At 50.8% G+C, this 16,460-nt stretch overlaps 1 protein-coding gene across 1 annotated transcript in view; it reads right to left on the bottom strand.

Moving 5' to 3' along the window:
* Nucleotides 1–16,460, bottom strand: part of PPP1R21 (protein phosphatase 1 regulatory subunit 21) — a 53,088-nt gene that overhangs the window by 13,989 nt on the left and 22,639 nt on the right. Inside the window, exons 8-14 of the mRNA XM_069954603.1 lie at nt 11,435–11,487; nt 9,977–10,126; nt 6,629–6,730; nt 6,443–6,531; nt 2,467–2,603; nt 1,589–1,681; nt 146–273 (exon numbers count right to left, since the gene is read on the bottom strand). Of these exons, the coding sequence (XP_069810704.1) occupies nt 146–273; nt 1,589–1,681; nt 2,467–2,603; nt 6,443–6,531; nt 6,629–6,730; nt 9,977–10,126; nt 11,435–11,487 (752 nt within the window). The remainder of the gene's footprint in view (nt 1–145; nt 274–1,588; nt 1,682–2,466; nt 2,604–6,442; nt 6,532–6,628; nt 6,731–9,976; nt 10,127–11,434; nt 11,488–16,460) is intronic.

The following is a 16,460-nucleotide window of genomic DNA, read 5'->3' as shown; positions in this document are numbered from 1 at the left end:
CCATCCATGGCAGCTGCGGGGAGAAGAATCCTGATCACTATGTCTATCTAGGGCTCATATACACACCCGTCCTCATTACATATAACCACCAAAGCATAAAACATTTACAGTGTTTCCATCCACATCATGGAGGCGGCATCACTACCTTGCTTGTTGCAGTGGTCAGAGCGACGAGAGAAGACAAGATGCAATCATTTGTGGTTCTGAGTTTATCGGTGGCTCCCGGCAGCTCCTGCTCCAGAGCCGCTTTATGACTGTAGTGCTTGGAGAGATCTGCAACGACATAAACAAGTAAAAAGAGACATAAACCAGCAAGTCCTCTCCAATAATAAGCCGGGAGGAAAGCGCTGCCAAGTGACAGATAGTATCCCGTCAGCCTCTATAGATCCTGTATATACACCGCCACGTGGAGCCATAGTAAAAGCTTAGAGGCATGGGCTTGGCTTCTGCAATACATTTAGAAACACTTTCAGGGGGGGGGGGGGGGGGGGGGGTCATCCCCTCCTCTGCCGCAGAATTGGAAAAACTGCTTTCATTTTATGCAGACAAATGTTTGTGCAATTTTGCCACCTGCACTGGGGATGAGACACCCCCTGCTGGACGGGAGCTGGTTCTGCAGGGATTGTACTCTGTGGGGACAGGATGGCAGCTGGAGGTCCTAACATGCTCTGATCAGCCCCTCGTACCCCAGTCCTAACATGCCACATAGGATTAAAGTGTTAGGGTCCTAATACACAAACGATTATCGGACGCTCTTGGCCGATTACCTACTGTTCTGGCCGTAAATCACTTGGTGTAACAGAACGTGTTAAAAGGCGACGATCAGCCAACATACACAATGCACAATGTCGGCTGATTGTTGTCTTTAAACATGACCAAAACGACATCGATAACAACAGTCTCTTCTATGGCCCGCTATCGTCTATGATCCTTAGATTGTCCGGGCAACGAGGAGCAAGCGAGCGCTGACCTGACAGGTCCTGATAGTGTAACACGGCCCTTACGGCCTCCAGTTACTGATCGCACCAGATCTCAGTCCTGAGAGGTCATCTGATGGATCATCCTATCGCGCTCTTCTCTCCAGCCTGGACTTCCTGCCTCGTGTACTTTGTTTGCCTTTGATTATTCTTCCTGTCTGAATCTCTATCGGCAAATATAAGAGGGCCCGGGGTGCGCCAATACCACATGACCTGCGCAGTGAGGACCCCCCCTGTGAGTGACAGCAGCCGTACCCCCAGAGATCCCACACCCACAGGTGAGAAGTACCCCTTAATATTGTCCACAGATGGGAAATCCCTGTCACTGTGTCTGTGATGAGACAGATGGCAGCTTATAAACACTACTCGGATCCGCGCCAACAAATCCTCCTGCCTAAAACTGCTGAATGTGAACTGAACCTGAGCTCCTACTCCACCCATCATACGGAGATGTGATTGTCCGGCCCATGTAGAAGCCATTACAGCGAATACACAGCGAGCCGAGGGACAGGGACGGATTCAGCCATTACCAGACCATCATTGTGTCTGCATAAAATCTCTATGCAGGATAATTAGAGAGCGGAGAGAGCTGTGCGGCCGCTGTAACTTACCTTTCATGATATCATGGAGTCCGCGGAGAGCGTGGCAGGTCTGGCTCAGGACGGAGCTGTAGTTGGCTTTCAGCAGACCCTCCGGTTTTGTGCCTGGAGTCATCAGGAGAAATAGATTATTAATGTGTGAATAAGGCCGGTAATATTGCAGGAGGATCCGGAGAGATCCGGGCGAGCGGCGCTGCCTGCGATGTGAGGGGGGATACCACACATGTACGACAAGGAACAAACACAATTCATTCCTTACGGTTGGAGGGGAAACGCCACCAAGATGTTAAAATTAGTATATTAAAGTGTTATCCAGGCTAAGAAATACATGGCGGCTTTCTTCCAGAATCAGCGCCTCTCCTGGCCTCAGGTTGTATGGAGATACTGCAGCTCAGTGCCATTGAAGTGAATGGAGCTCAATTGCAATACCACACACAACCTGAGGACTGGGGTGGCGCTGTTTTTGCAAGAAAATAGCTGTGCTTCTTCTAATTGTGGATAACCCTTTTATACATGGCCGGGACAAGTAAGAAAAACTCGGCAAACCCCTTTAAGAAGGAAGATATGCAAAGCAGCTCTCTGGCGCCACCTTTTGGAGCTTCCCCTTAAAAACAATGTGTGTGCTCCTTTAAGAAGCCTCAGAACACGACTGGGAACTTAAAAAGACAGACGAGAAAACAGAAGAATTAGGAGGAGACACGAGCCACTACTTCTGGGGGAGTTTCTGGCTTTATAAATTGGCAGTCATGTTCTCAGGCTTCTTAGAGTGTAACTATAGGGGAAACCGACCACTAAAACGGCCTGTAAGTCTCCAGACATCGTGCGCTCCTCAAGGAGTTACCATAGACATGTAGCAGGGCGAGAAGGGAACGGACACGGACATTACTCACTGGGTAAGGCAAGGAGGGCAATGTACGTCTTCAGCTTCTGGAACAGAGCGCTCATCCTCTTCACATCCCGCTGGAGTTCCGTGTTCCGCTCCCGTAAAGCGGCCGTGCAAAGAGGAGACTGAGATTCCTCCTCCAAACTTAGGAAGCAAAAGGAGGAGAAAAGAAAAACTTCAGCAAAGATGGTTTTATCAAAGCTTTAGTCATGTATATTATCCTGTATATATATCCTGTACATTATCCTGTGTATATATATCCTGTATATATATATATCCTGTACATTATCCTGTGTATATTACCCTGTATATATATCCTGTACATTATCCTGTGTATATATCCTGTATGTATATATATATATATATATATATATATATATATATATATATATATATATCCTGTATATATATCCTGTATATTATCCTGTATATATATCCTATGTATATATCCTGTACATTATCCTGTGTATATATATCCTGTATATATATATCCTGTACATTATCCTGTGTATATTACCCTGTATATATATCCTGTACATTATCCTGTGTATATATATCTCCTGTATATATATCCTGTACATATATCCTGTATATATATCCTGTGTATTATCCTGCTGGGCCTGAGGAGCTGCCGGGAACTGTGCACATGAGCTAGCAGGCTGCTATAGGGGAGAGACAGATGTAGCAGAGCTATGGCTGTTCTAGCTTCACATCATTGTTTCTGACCAACACCGGACACAGCACCCCCAGCACCGGACACAGCACCCCCAGCACCGGACACAGCACCCCCAGCACCGGACACAGCACCCCTAGCACCGGACACAGCACCCCCAGCACCGGACACAGCACCCCCAGCACCGGACACAGCACCCCCAGCACCGGACACAGCACCCCCAGCACCGGACACAGCACCCCCAGCACCGGACACAGCACCTCCAACACCCCCAGCACCGGACACAGCACCTTACACAGCACCCCCAGCACCGGACACAGCACCCCCAGCACCGGACACAGCACCCCCAACACCGGACACAGCACCGTACACAGCACCCCCAGCACCGGACACAGCACCGGACACAGCACCCCCAGCACCGGACACAGCACCCCAGCACCGGACACAGCACCCCCAACACCGGACACAGCACCGTACACAGCACCCCCAGCACCGGACACAGCACCCCCAGCACCGGACACAGCACCCCCAACACCGGACACAGCACCCCCAACACCGGACACAGCACCCCCAGCACCGGACACAGCACCGTACACAGCACCGGACACAGCACCCCCAGCACCGGACACAGCACCCCCAGCACCGGACACAGCACCCCCAGCACCGGACACAGCACCCCCAGCACCGGACACAGCACCGTACACAGCACCCCCAGCACCGGACACAGCACCCCCAGCACCGGACACAGCACCCCCCAGCACCGGACACAGCACCCTCAGCACCGGACACAGCACCCTCAGCACCGGACACAGCACCCCCAGCACCGGACACAGCACCCCAGAACCAGGCACAGCACCCCGACACTGGCCGTGCATGAGAAAAGAAGTTGAGAGAATAATGCAGTAATGGTGGCGCAGGCTTACATCAGCTCACCTCCTATTCACTTCAACGGAAACTCAGTCACTACACAACAAATACAGCCACCTCTTCATCGTGTGTATACCGGAGCCAGAGCTCAGCCGAGCATCACCGGGCACAGCGCAGAGGACAGGCCATCAATGTAGAAGTTACAGAAAACTCCTTAAAGTGTAGCTGCCATTTACATTTTCAATAGTACAAGGAATTTAAAAAAAACTGTGTAATAGGTTTTATTCAGCAAAAGAGTTTCCTTCTGTCCTCAGAAAGCTGTTTTCCTAGCTCCCCCCCCCCACCTTATCTGTGTCCATGATGGTCTATGAAGGGGAAGGGAGAGGAGACAAATAGCTGGTGCATGGCAGAGAGCACAGCACATCGTCCTGCAATCTTCTCTCCCCAGGCTCCCAGACCAGCACTGACCTTTCTGACCTGTGAATGCAGCGTTTTATGCGTCCAGTCTCCAAACTGCACGGCTGACTTTACCTGATAATTAGCAGATAAGAAGTGTGTGTGTGTGTGTATGTGGGGGGGGGGCTGGGAAACCGCTGTCTGAGGACAGAAGGAAACTCTTTTGCCTAATAAAACCTATTATAGAGTTTCTTAAAGTCATATCTGCAATTAAAAATTTCTAACGTTCTGCTCGTTCTCTTGTAGGTTTCGGTCTTTCGGCTTTAGCTCCGCTGCTCTGTTTCTCTGGCTCCTAGAGCTTAGGGATGTTTCTGCTAGGGAGAATTAGTCCAGGATTTCCATAGGGACAGTGCAGGGACAGTGATAGTTCAGAGAAAGATTAGGGACAGTGTGCTGGGATCACTCATTGCTTATGCACCAGTCCCATCTGCCATGATTATTTATCTATTCCATCATGTACTGGTATTGATATGCGGTTTCTACGTCTTTCCTGTTTCTCATACTATTTGGTTCTACTGTAAGTCCTGGGGGTATCCAAGTCCTGGGAGTCAGATGTATTATATATTCTAGACTGCTGTGGTCTTATATACAGCCCTCATGTAGCCTGTTATTTCCTAAGCTTCCAGCCTCTTGTACTAGTGGATCGGCACAGCCTGGCAATGTGCTGCCTGTCAGCTGTACCCAGAGCTGACGGATGATACAGACAATAGATGGCCGTGTCTATAACCTGAGGGCGGACGGAAAAGAAGGAAATAAAAGCAGCAGCCGCATTACAGCATCACAGGGCGGATAGAACTGCTGGGGATAACCTTAATTATTCCCTCCGCTGCAGAGCGTGACGCAGTCCTGGCTACAACGGACGCATAGCAAGACACATTCCCGGCTACAACGGCCACAGAACGAGACACATTCCCAGCTACAATGGCTGCAGAGCAAGGCATATCCCTGCTACAACGGCCGCAGAGCGAGACACATCCCTGCTACAATGGCCGCAGAGCGAGACATATTCCCAGCTACAACGGCCGCATAGCGAGACACATTCCCAGCTACAAAGGCCGCAGAGCAAGACATATTCCCAGCTACAACGGCCGCATAGCGAGACATATTCCCAGCTACAACGGCCGCATAGCGAGACACATTCCTAGCTACAAAGGCCGCATCGCGAGACACCTTCCCAGCTACAAAGGCCACAGAGCGAAAAATATTCCCAGCTACAACGTGCGCAGAACGATACATATTCCCGGCTACAACGGCCGCATAGCAAGACACATTCCCAGCTACAACGTGCGCAGAACGATACATATTCCCGGCTACAATGGCTGCAAAGCAAGACACAATGTCGGCTACAACGGCCGCAGAGCGAGACATATTCCCAGCTACAAAGGCCACAGAGCGAGAAATATTCCCAGCTACAACGTGCGCAGGGCGAGACATATTCCCGGCTACAACGGCCGCATAGCAAGACACATTCCCAGCAACAACGTGCGCAGAACGATACATATTCCCGGCTACAATGGCTGCAAAGCAAGACACAATCTCGGCTACAACGGCCGCAGAGCGAGACATATTCCCAGCTACAAAGGCCACAGAGCGAGAAATATTCCCAGCTACAATGGCTGCAAAGCAAGACACAATGTTGGCTACAACGGCCGCAGAGCGAGACATATTCCCAGCTACAAAGGCCACAGAGCGAGAAATATTCCCAGCTACAACGTGCGCAGGGCGAGACATATTCCCGGCTACAACGGCCGCATAGCAAGACACATTCCCAGCAACAACGTGCGCAGAACGATACATATTCCCGGCTACAATGGCTGCAAAGCAAGACACAATCTCGGCTACAACGGCCGCAGAGCGAGACATATTCCCAGCTACAACGGCCGCGGAGTGAGACATATTCCCAGCTACAACACCTGCAGAGCGATCTGAGAGCTAGAAGGCCAAGGGAACGGTCAGAATGAGCAGTGTGTATGGATCCCGGCCATACCTCTGTAACTGGTACGGGAGAATCTTCTGCAGATATGAGACGTAGGATGTAAAGTGCTCGGAAAAACATCTCAGCTTCACCGCGGTTTCCTAGGAAAGAAACGGGAATCTGACACGTAAACTGGATAGAGACTTACAGGGAGTTGGGGAAGGAAGGTGAAACAGGGAAATATGGAAGCTGTATTACCAGGACGGTAACCGTGCCTTCAGTGATGCTCTCGTGCAGCCACAGCATTCCCTCCTCCAGGGGGCGCACATAGGAGGCGTTTTCATGAAGGTAGTGCGAGAACTGCGGAGAGAAAGAGCAAGGAGTTAGTGGACCTAACTGAGGCGTCGGGGGATCTAACGGAGGCGTGGGGGGATCTAACGGAGGCCTCGGGGGATCTAACGGAGGCCTCGGGGGATCTAACGGAGGCCTCGGGGGATCTAACGGAGGCCTCGGGGGATCTAACGGAGGCCTCGGGGGATCAAAGGGAGGCGGAAATGGAAGGAATGGAGGCGTTGGTGGATCTAAGGGAGGCGGCAATGACACTTTGGATCGCGCATGCCGGATGCATCACTGTCAATCACAGGCGTCTTCGTCTACCGCAGCAAAAGGATCTAATTGAAATTGTGGAAGACGCTAATCCTTCAAAAAGAACTCTGCTCAGAAAACGGAATCTAGTTTCATCAGGAGACGTGGGATAATTGCATTGTCTTCTACAGAACACAGACCCCACAGCATGTAAAGGGATTAGAGGAAGCCACACTGTAACAAGGAGAGGATTCAGCGGCGAGACAACACTGCCATCTCCTGGCCGCTCTCACACACTGCAGCCCACACAGTCGGGAGGAAAAAAAAGCAAAAAACATATTAAAATGTCAGTAAAGATCAGAGTCGTCTTCTGTCAGATGGGAGGAAAATCCAATTCAGATGTTTTTTAGCTTTTGGAAAAGGTAGGGTGACAACCAATATGGCTGCCGTAACTGCTGCCCATGGGGCCGTCACACAGCTGTCCCAGACTGTGCCAAAATGGCAGATCCGTCTATTTATGCAGAAAGACTAATGCCGAGGCTGAGAGAGATAGGAAAGGCCAGACACTCATCGCTTTACACAAGACGAGACACTCGCAGGGTTCCATTTATGGGGATTTTAACGGGAAATCAAATTTAAAGCCTAACTGTCATTTCAGGGCCATTTTTCTGAAAACATTAAATATCAACAGTACAAGCGATTTTTAAGAAACTCTGTAATAGGTTTTATGTACTAAAAGAGTTTCCTTCTGTACTGAAAAAGCAATCTCCCAGCCTCCCCACTCACATCAAATGAAGCAGGATTTCTGTCTCCATTATGTGGCTATGGAGAGGGGAGGGGCTGTTAGGAGTGAGTGAGCACGGAGCAGTCCTGCACAGCACAACACCCTGCAATCTTCTCTCAGTAAGTTCATAGATAAGCACTGACCTTTCTGACACCTGAATTTAGCGTTTTAGGTGCCCAGAGAGTCTACAAACAGCTGACCTTCATGTCACCTCTTCCTGCTCCCTCATCTCCCTCAGCCCCTCCCCCCTCCATAGGCTTACAATGGAGAGAGCAGAACCCGTCTTCACTGGCTTCTCTGTAATGAAGACGTGTTTGCCTGATAATGCACAGATAAGAAGTCAGGGGGGAGGCTGGGAGATTGCTTCTTGAGTACAGAAGGAGGCTTTTTTGGCTGATAAAACCTATTACAGAGTTTCTTAAAATCGCTTATACTACTGATTTCTGTAATAAAAAAAACATGACAGTTACTCTTTAACCCTTTAAGGACATGGCCCATTTTCGTTTTTACGTTTTCGGTTTTTCCTCCTTGTGTTTAAAAGGTCATAGCACTTGCATTTTTCCACCTAGAAACCCACATGACCCCTTATTTTTTGCGTCACTAATTGTACTTTGCAATTACAGGCTGAATTTTTGCATAAAGTACACTGCGAAACCAGAAAAAAATTCGAAGTGTGGTGAAATTGAAAAAAAAAATGCATTTCTTTTATTTGGGGGAAATGTGTTTTTACGCCATTCACCCTGGGGTAAAACTGACTTGTTATGCATGTTCCTCAAGTCGTTACGATTAAAACGATATGTAACATGTATAACTTATATTGTATCTGATGGCCTGTAAAAAATTCAAACCGTTGTTAACCAATATATGTTCCTTAAAATCGCTCCATTCCCAGGGTTATAGCGCTTTTATCCTTTGGTCTATGGGCTGTGCGAGGTGTCATTTTTTGCGCCATGATGTGATCTTTCTATCGGTACCTTGATTGCGCATATACGACTTTTTGATCGCTTTTTATTAAATTTTTTCTGGATTTGATGCGACCAAAAATGCGCAATTTTGCACTTTGGGATTTTTTTGCGCTGACGCCGTATACCGTACGAGATCAGGAATGTGATTAATTAATAGTTCGGGCGATTACGCACGCGGCGATAGCAAACATGTTTATTTATTTATTTATTTGTTTACTTTTATTTAAAACCTGGGAAAAGGGGGGTGATTCAGACTTTTATTAGGGGAGGGGGCTTTTTGCTATTAACAACACTTTATTTTTATTTTTTTACACATATACTAGAAGCCCCCCTGGGGGACTTCTAGTATATACACTGTGATCTCTCATTGAGATCTCTGCAGCATAGATATGCTGCAGAGATCCATGAGATCGGCACTCGTTTGCTTTCGGCTGCTGCAGCCGAAAACGAACGAGTGCCGAGCCGAGGACGGCGCCATCTTGGACGCGTCCCCGGCCGGCATCAGTAACGGAGATCGCTCCTCCGGGACAAGGTCCCGGAGGAGCGATCTCCCCCACTAGACACCAGGGAAACGTTGCCTCCGGTAATCGGAGGCAGCTGTCAACTTTGACAGCTGCCTCCGATTAGCTAATTAGCGGGCACGGCGATCAGACCGTGCCCGCTAATAGCGGCGGTCCCGGGCTACACGCGGCACCCGGGATCGCGGCACTTCAAAGCGGGGCCGCCGCGCGGCCCCGCTTTGAAGTGCAAGTGAGGATATAGGACGTACCGGTACGTCCTATGTCCTTAAGAGGTTAAAAACAATTTTCATTGGTAAAAACATGAAAATGAATTTAGTGGTTAAAAAAACATGGAGAGAACATGGATGCACCGGGCGTATGTTGTCTGGAACCGCAAACCTACAAGTCCCATAGATAGATAATAGTAACTGAGCGCTTAGCGGCCACACAAGAGATCTGTGCTGTCCCTGGGGGTCAGACCCTCACTGATTAGCCGGGGAGCAGGGGTGCAGCATTATCCTGGACCAGAAGATTGCCTACTATAGAACTACAATGCCAGCCTATCAGAATGCCTGCTACAGGGCCAGTCTATCAGCATGCCCACTATAGGACTACAGCACTAGTTTATCAGCATGCCCGCTACAGCACCAGCCTATCAGCATGCCCACTATAGAACTACAGAACCAGTCTATCAGCATGCCCACTGTAGGACTACAGGGCCAGTCTATCAGCATGCCCGCTACATTCTATGAGAGTTGATGGGCACACGTACCTTCTGATTTAGCGGTGAGATGACATCGATGGCAGAGTCAATGGGAAAGATCTGGACTCTCTGTTCGGTATACGTATGGAAGTTCAGGAGGGCAGTGACGAGATCCTGGACAAAGAGCAGAGCCTGGCCGCACAATTCCCGCAACTTTAACTGCAAAAAAACAGGAGGAGACATCAGCTCATTCTGTCCATCAGTGTCAGAGTTACTCAGGATTTCTTGGTCTCTCTCTGGCTGTTATATCTCAGAGCTGCGCTCACACTTCTGCCGGTTGCTATTGGGAACCCTGGCTGACAGACACATCCCTGACAGCTCGGCTGAGCTCCCGCCGTGCAGACAGACACTTCTCCCCATTACTGTAACGTGGCCGCACTTCCAGAATGCAGATCTCCCCGGCGTCTGCGGAGACGATATTATTATAACAGGAGGGAATGCTGGGAAATGTGACGGCAACAAGAGAAGTGATAGATGTATCTATATAATGACTGTGTAACATTATAACAACAGCCTCATACTCTCTCTGACCGATCGACAAAGACGGCCTCATTGTCACCAGATTACAATAATATTCAGGCTGGTTTTAATAATATGGCTGATCTTCCATCAGATTGGTAAAGTTATCTACAAATGTGATGATGGTAACGAATGATTGATGGATGATTATGAAGAAGAATGATGGATGATGGACGGATGATGAATGATGATGATGATCAATGATGGATGGATGATGATTAATGATAATGATGATAATGAGGATGATGGTGGGTGATGATGGGTGGACGATGACGGTTGTCATGGTGATGGATGAATAATGATGAAGATGATGTGACTATGGAATAATCTGCATTCAGGCTCCATCCCTGGATTCATGCTGCCATACATTCCATAATCCCTAATACTGACTACTGACTAGAACCCCCCCCCCCCCCCGATATGAAGGAGGTTATGGCGGTATACCAGCAGGGGGCGTCTAATCTTTTCTTCTGTTACACACAAAGATTTGTTACGATAAAAAAAACACTGGAGCCCTGGGAGGAAGAGGCGACCCATCAAAACAACCTCCATCTATAGAGACCAGTATGGCGCCCAGTGTAGGGGCGGGAGGAGGAGGAGCGGCTCACAAGACATATACTCATGCTGCTGCTCTGGACAGTTCCTGACATGGACAGAGGTGGCAGCAGAGAGCACTGTGTCACACTGGAGAGAATACACCACTTCCTGCAGGACATACAGCAGCTCATAAGTACTGGAAGACTGGAGCTTTTTAAATAGGAGTAAATTACAAATCTATATAACTTTCTGACACCAGTTGATTTGAAAGAAATTTTTTTGTCACCCTTTTAACTTATGTAATCCAAATATTTACGACGTAAAGATGAGACAAGCTCCTTCCCTATAAACTCGCTCAAAAACATAAAAACACAACCGGTTATTAAGAGAATATAAAGATTTAGGACAAACCTGGTGTTTCCTGCTGTGTAGCGGTACATTCAGGGCGTTGAAGTCGCTAATTCCTAGTAAAGAAGAGAAAAGAGAAGAGAAAAGAGTTACACAGGGTTATTAGCAATCAGATGCAGCTGCGGAGACACCAGGTCAACGACTACATCAGAGACAAGATGGCTGCCAAGGGCGACGGCAACGGGCAGCAGAGGAGGACAAAGGGCAGCAGAGGAGGAGGACAAGGACAACGGGCAGCGGAGGAGGAGGACAAGGACAACGGGCAGCGGAGGAGGAGGAGGACAAGGACAACGGGCAGCGGAGGACAATAATGGGCAGCAGAGGGGGCAACGACAATGGGCAGTGGAGGGGGACAATAATGGGCAGCGGAGGGGGCCAACGACAACGGGCAGCGGAGGAGGACAAAGGGCAGCAGCGGAGGAGGACAAGGACAAAGGGCAGCAGAGGAGGACAAGGACAAAGGGGAGCGGAGGAGGACAAGGACAAGGGGCAGCGGAAGAGGACAAGGGGCAGCGGAAGAGGACAAGGACAAGGGGCAGCGGAAGAGGACAAGGGGCAGCGGAAGAGGACAAGGACAAGGGGCAGCGGAAGAAGACAAGGACAACGGGCAGCGGAAGAGGACAAGGACAACGGGCAGCGGAAGAGGACAAGGACAACGGGCAGCGGAAGAGGACAAGGACAACGAGCAGCAGAGGAGGACAAGGACAAAGGGCAGCAGCGGAGAAGGACAAGGACAAAAGGCAGAGGAGGAGGACAAGGGCAGCGGAGGAGGACAAGAACAACGGGGAGCGGAAAAGGACAAGGACAAAGGGGAGCAGAGGAGGACAAGGACAACGGGCAGAGGAGAACAAAGGGCAGCAGCGGAGGAGGACAAGGGCAACGGGCAGCGGAGGAGGACAAGAACAACGGGGAGCGGAGAAGGACAAGAACAACGGGGAGTCGAGAAGGACAAGGACAAAGGGGAGCAGAGGAGGACAAGGACAACGGGCAGAGGAGGACAAGGACAACGAGCAGCGGAGGAGGACAAGGACAACGGGCAGCGGAGGAGGACAAGGACAACGGAGGAGGACAAGGGCAACGGAGGAGGACAAGGGCAGCGGAGGAGGACAAGAACAATTGGGAGCGGAGGAGGACAAGGACAACGGGCAGCAGAAGGAGACAACGGGCAGCGGAGGGTGATAACGGGCAGCGGAGGAGGACAATAACAGGCAGCAGAGGAGGTCAATAACAGGCAGCGGAGGGTGACAATAACGGGCAGCGGAAAGTGACAATAACAGGCAGCGAAGGGTGACAATAACAGGCAGCAAAAGGTGACAATAACAGGCAGTGGTGCTGGTGGCAGTGTGACCTCTAGGACGGCCTATGAATACATCCGCCATATAGAACCTGACATTACCCTGCAATTCCATCTAATAAACCCGCTAGATAGTCGGCTATGAGGCTTCAGCTTCCCCAACTTCCTACAGTTACAGGAACAATGTAGGATGACGAGACGTGGGGGGCGCTCGCTGCATCTCGTCAGAGGGTTGTAAACAAGGCTGAAAGTAATAGTGATAATGTGTCGTCACCTGAGACTATGGAAAGTTTGCCGCATTATTGCTGATCCGTCACAGCGCAACATCTCAGGAGGAAGGTCCAAACCCCTGCAGCCTACTGACTGCTATCTAATATAGAGAGTGAAGCCCGGGCTACAACATACAAGTTGCGCACCTCTCATGTCAGGAAGACTTCGGCTGGGTGCACACCGCGTTTTTCATCCATTTTTTGCAATGTGCATTGGTTTTTCCATTGACTTTTATGGGGAAAAAAAGGATCAAAATGCAGAAATACATCAGTTTCTTTCATCCTTTTTTTTTTTTTTTTTTTGCATAAAACAGATGAAAAAAAATGAATTGCAAAAAGGCAGCGTGAACCCGGCCTACCATATGCAGCAAGGACCTAAAGGGCTAAATGGGCACAAATATTAAAAGAAAACAAAGCTGACCAGGGTCTCTCTGCCGCGACGCCCACCAGTCAGGAAAATAAGTCGGCAGAGCATTTCACGTCCTGCCTCACTTGGCAGCTCCAGTATAATTCTATGGGGCGGCCTGGATAGAGATGATGATGATAGGGGGCTAGTCCCCACAGGGATCCCTGATCTGTGGGGGTCTCAGCAGTGACAGCCACTCATCAGCAGTGACAGCCACTCATCAGCAGTGACAGCCACTCATCAGCAGTGACAGCCACTCATCTAAACATCTGGCCTCCATCTAACACCTTTGCTCCCCTCCATCTATTCTTAACTCTGCTGCCCGATTAATCCACCTCTCCCCTCTGCCAATCCCTTCACTAGTTCCCATTGATCAACGCAATGATTTTAATTTGTTGACCATGACGTACACAACCGTTCACAACCTGTCCCCCCGTATATCTCTGACTTAATATCCCGCTACCGTCCCTCACACAACCTCTGATCCTCCAAAAACCTCTGTCTGTGCTCCCCGTTTGTTCGTACCTCACACAACCGCCTCCAAGATTTCTCCTGAGTTCCCCCCATACTCTGGAACTCATTCCCCCAACACATCCGCCTCTCATCCACCATCAAGACCTTCAAAAGTAACCTGAAAACCCATCTCTATATACTAGGCCGCAACCTATAATAACTCTGCACCACACTGTGACTGGCTGCACTTTACTTCCCGACTCTCTCACTCTACCTCATAGATTGCGGGCAGGCTCCTCTCTCCCTATGTAATACCTGGCGGGCAGGCTCCTCTCTCCCTATGTAATACCTGGCGGGCAGGCTCCTCTCTCCCTATGTAATACCTGGCGGGCATGCCCCTCTCTCCTATGTAATACCTGGCGGACAGGCTCCTCTCTCCCTATGTAATACCTGGCGGGCAGGCTCCTCTCTCCCTATGTAATACCTGGCGGGCAGGCTCCTCTCTCCCTATGTAATACCTGGCGGGCAGGCTCCTCTCTCCCTATGTAATACCTGGCGGGCATGCCCCTCTCTCCTATGTAATACCTGGCGGACAGGCTCCTCTCTCCCTATGTAATACCTGGCAGGCAGGCTCCTCTCTCCCTATGTAATACCTGGCGGGCAGGCTCCTCTCTCCCTATGTAATACCTGGCGGGCAGGCTCCTCTCTCCCTATGTAAGCCCTGGTGGGCAGGCTCCTCTCTCCCTATGTAATACCTGGCGGGCAGGCTCCTCTCTCCCTATGTAATACCTGGCGGGCAGGCTCCTCTCTCCCTATGTAATACCTGGCGGGCAGGCTCCTCTCTCCCTATGTAATGCCTGGCGGGCAGGCTCCTCTCTCCCTATGTAATACCTGGCGGGCAGGCTCCTCTCTCCCTATGTAATACCTGGCGGGCAGGCTCCTCTCTCCCTATGTAAGCTCTGGCGGGCAGGCTCCTCTCTCCCTATGTAAGGCCTGGCGGGCAGGGTCTCTCTCCCTATGTAATCCCTGGCGGGCAGGCTCCTCTCTCCCTATGTAATACCTGGCGGGCAGGCTCCTCTCTCCCTATGTAATACCTGGCGGGCAGGCTCCTCTCTCCCTATGTAAGCCCTGGCGGGCAGGCTCCTCTCTCCCTATGTAATACCTGGCGGGCAGGCTCCTCTCTCCCTATGTAATACCTGGCGGGCAGGCTCCTCTCTCCCTATGTAATACCTGGCGGGCAGGCTCCTCTCTCCCTATGTAATGCCTGGCGGGCAGGCTCCTCTCTCCCTATGTAATACCTGGCGGGCAGGCTCCTCTCTCCTTATGTAATACCTGGCGGGCAGGCTCCTCTCTCCCTATGTAAGCTCTGGCGGGCAGGCTCCTCTCTCCCTATGTAAGGCCTGGCGGGCAGGGTCCTCTCTCCCTATGTAATCCCTGGCGGGCAGGCTCCTCTCTCCCTATGTAAGGCCTGGTGGGCAGGCTCCTCTCTCCATATATAAGCCCTGGCGGGCAGGGTCCTCTCTCCCTATGTAATACCTGGCGGGCAGGCTCCTCTCTCCCTATATAAGCCCTGGAGGGCAGGCTCCTCTCTCCCTATGTAATACCTGGCGGGCAGGCTCCTCTCTCCCTATGTAATACCTGGCGGGCAGGCTCCTCTCTCCCTATGTAATACCTGGCGGGCAGGCTCCTCTCTCCCTATGTAATCCCTGGCGGGCAGGGTCCTCTCTCCCTATGTAATCCCTGGCGGGCAGGCTCCTCTCTCCCTATGTAATCCCTGGCGGGCAGGCTCCTCTCTCCCTATGTAATACCTGGCGGGCAGGCTCCTCTCTCTCTATGTAATCCCTGGTGGGCAGGCTCCTCTCTCCCTATGTAATCCCTGGCTGGCAGGCTCCTCTCTCCCTATGTAAGGCCTGGCGGGCAGGCTCCTCTCTCCCTATATAATACCTGGCGGGCAGGCTCCTCTCTCCCTATGTAAGGCCTGGCGGGCAGGCTCCTCTCTCCTATGTAATACCTGGCGGGCAGGCTCCTCTCTCCTATGTAATACCTGGCGGGCAGGCTCCTCTCTCCCTATGTAAGGCCTGGCGGGCATGCTCCTCTCTCCCTATGTAATACCTGGCGGGCAGGCTCCTCTCTCCCTATTTAAGCTCTGGCGGGCAGGCTCCTCTCTCCCTATGTAATCCCTGGCGGGCAGGCTCCTCTCTCCCTATTTAAGCTCTGGCGGGCAGGGTGCTCTCTCCCTATGTAAGGCCTGGCGGGCAGGCTCCTCTCTCCCTATGTAAGCCCTCCCTGGGCAGGCTCCTCTCTCCTCCTGTATCAGTCTGCCATTTACCTTGTATCTGGTTCTGATCTTGTAATGTTCTGTTTGTCCCTCCCCATGGCTCGTATATATCGCTCTGCAATTAAGGGCGCTCTATAAATAAATAATAATTTTTTGTGGGACAATCTAAGGATGGTGTGGGCAGCCCCTCCCGCTGGTCCCCGCTCGCTGTCTGTGTGTAACAGCACCTGACTGGTCGCTTCCTCCTCTATATCGGGCAGTGTTATAGGCCTCTTACACTTGTTGCACTGATGGCTCCTATTACAGTCCAGTATCAGTGACCTCTATAG

This window comes from Dendropsophus ebraccatus, chromosome 15, assembly GCF_027789765.1.
Source record: "Dendropsophus ebraccatus isolate aDenEbr1 chromosome 15, aDenEbr1.pat, whole genome shotgun sequence".
Taxonomy (NCBI): Eukaryota; Metazoa; Chordata; class Amphibia; order Anura; family Hylidae; genus Dendropsophus; species Dendropsophus ebraccatus.
The sequence above is the reverse complement of the archived record's forward strand: the minus strand, read 5'-3'. Positions and strand labels throughout refer to the sequence as shown.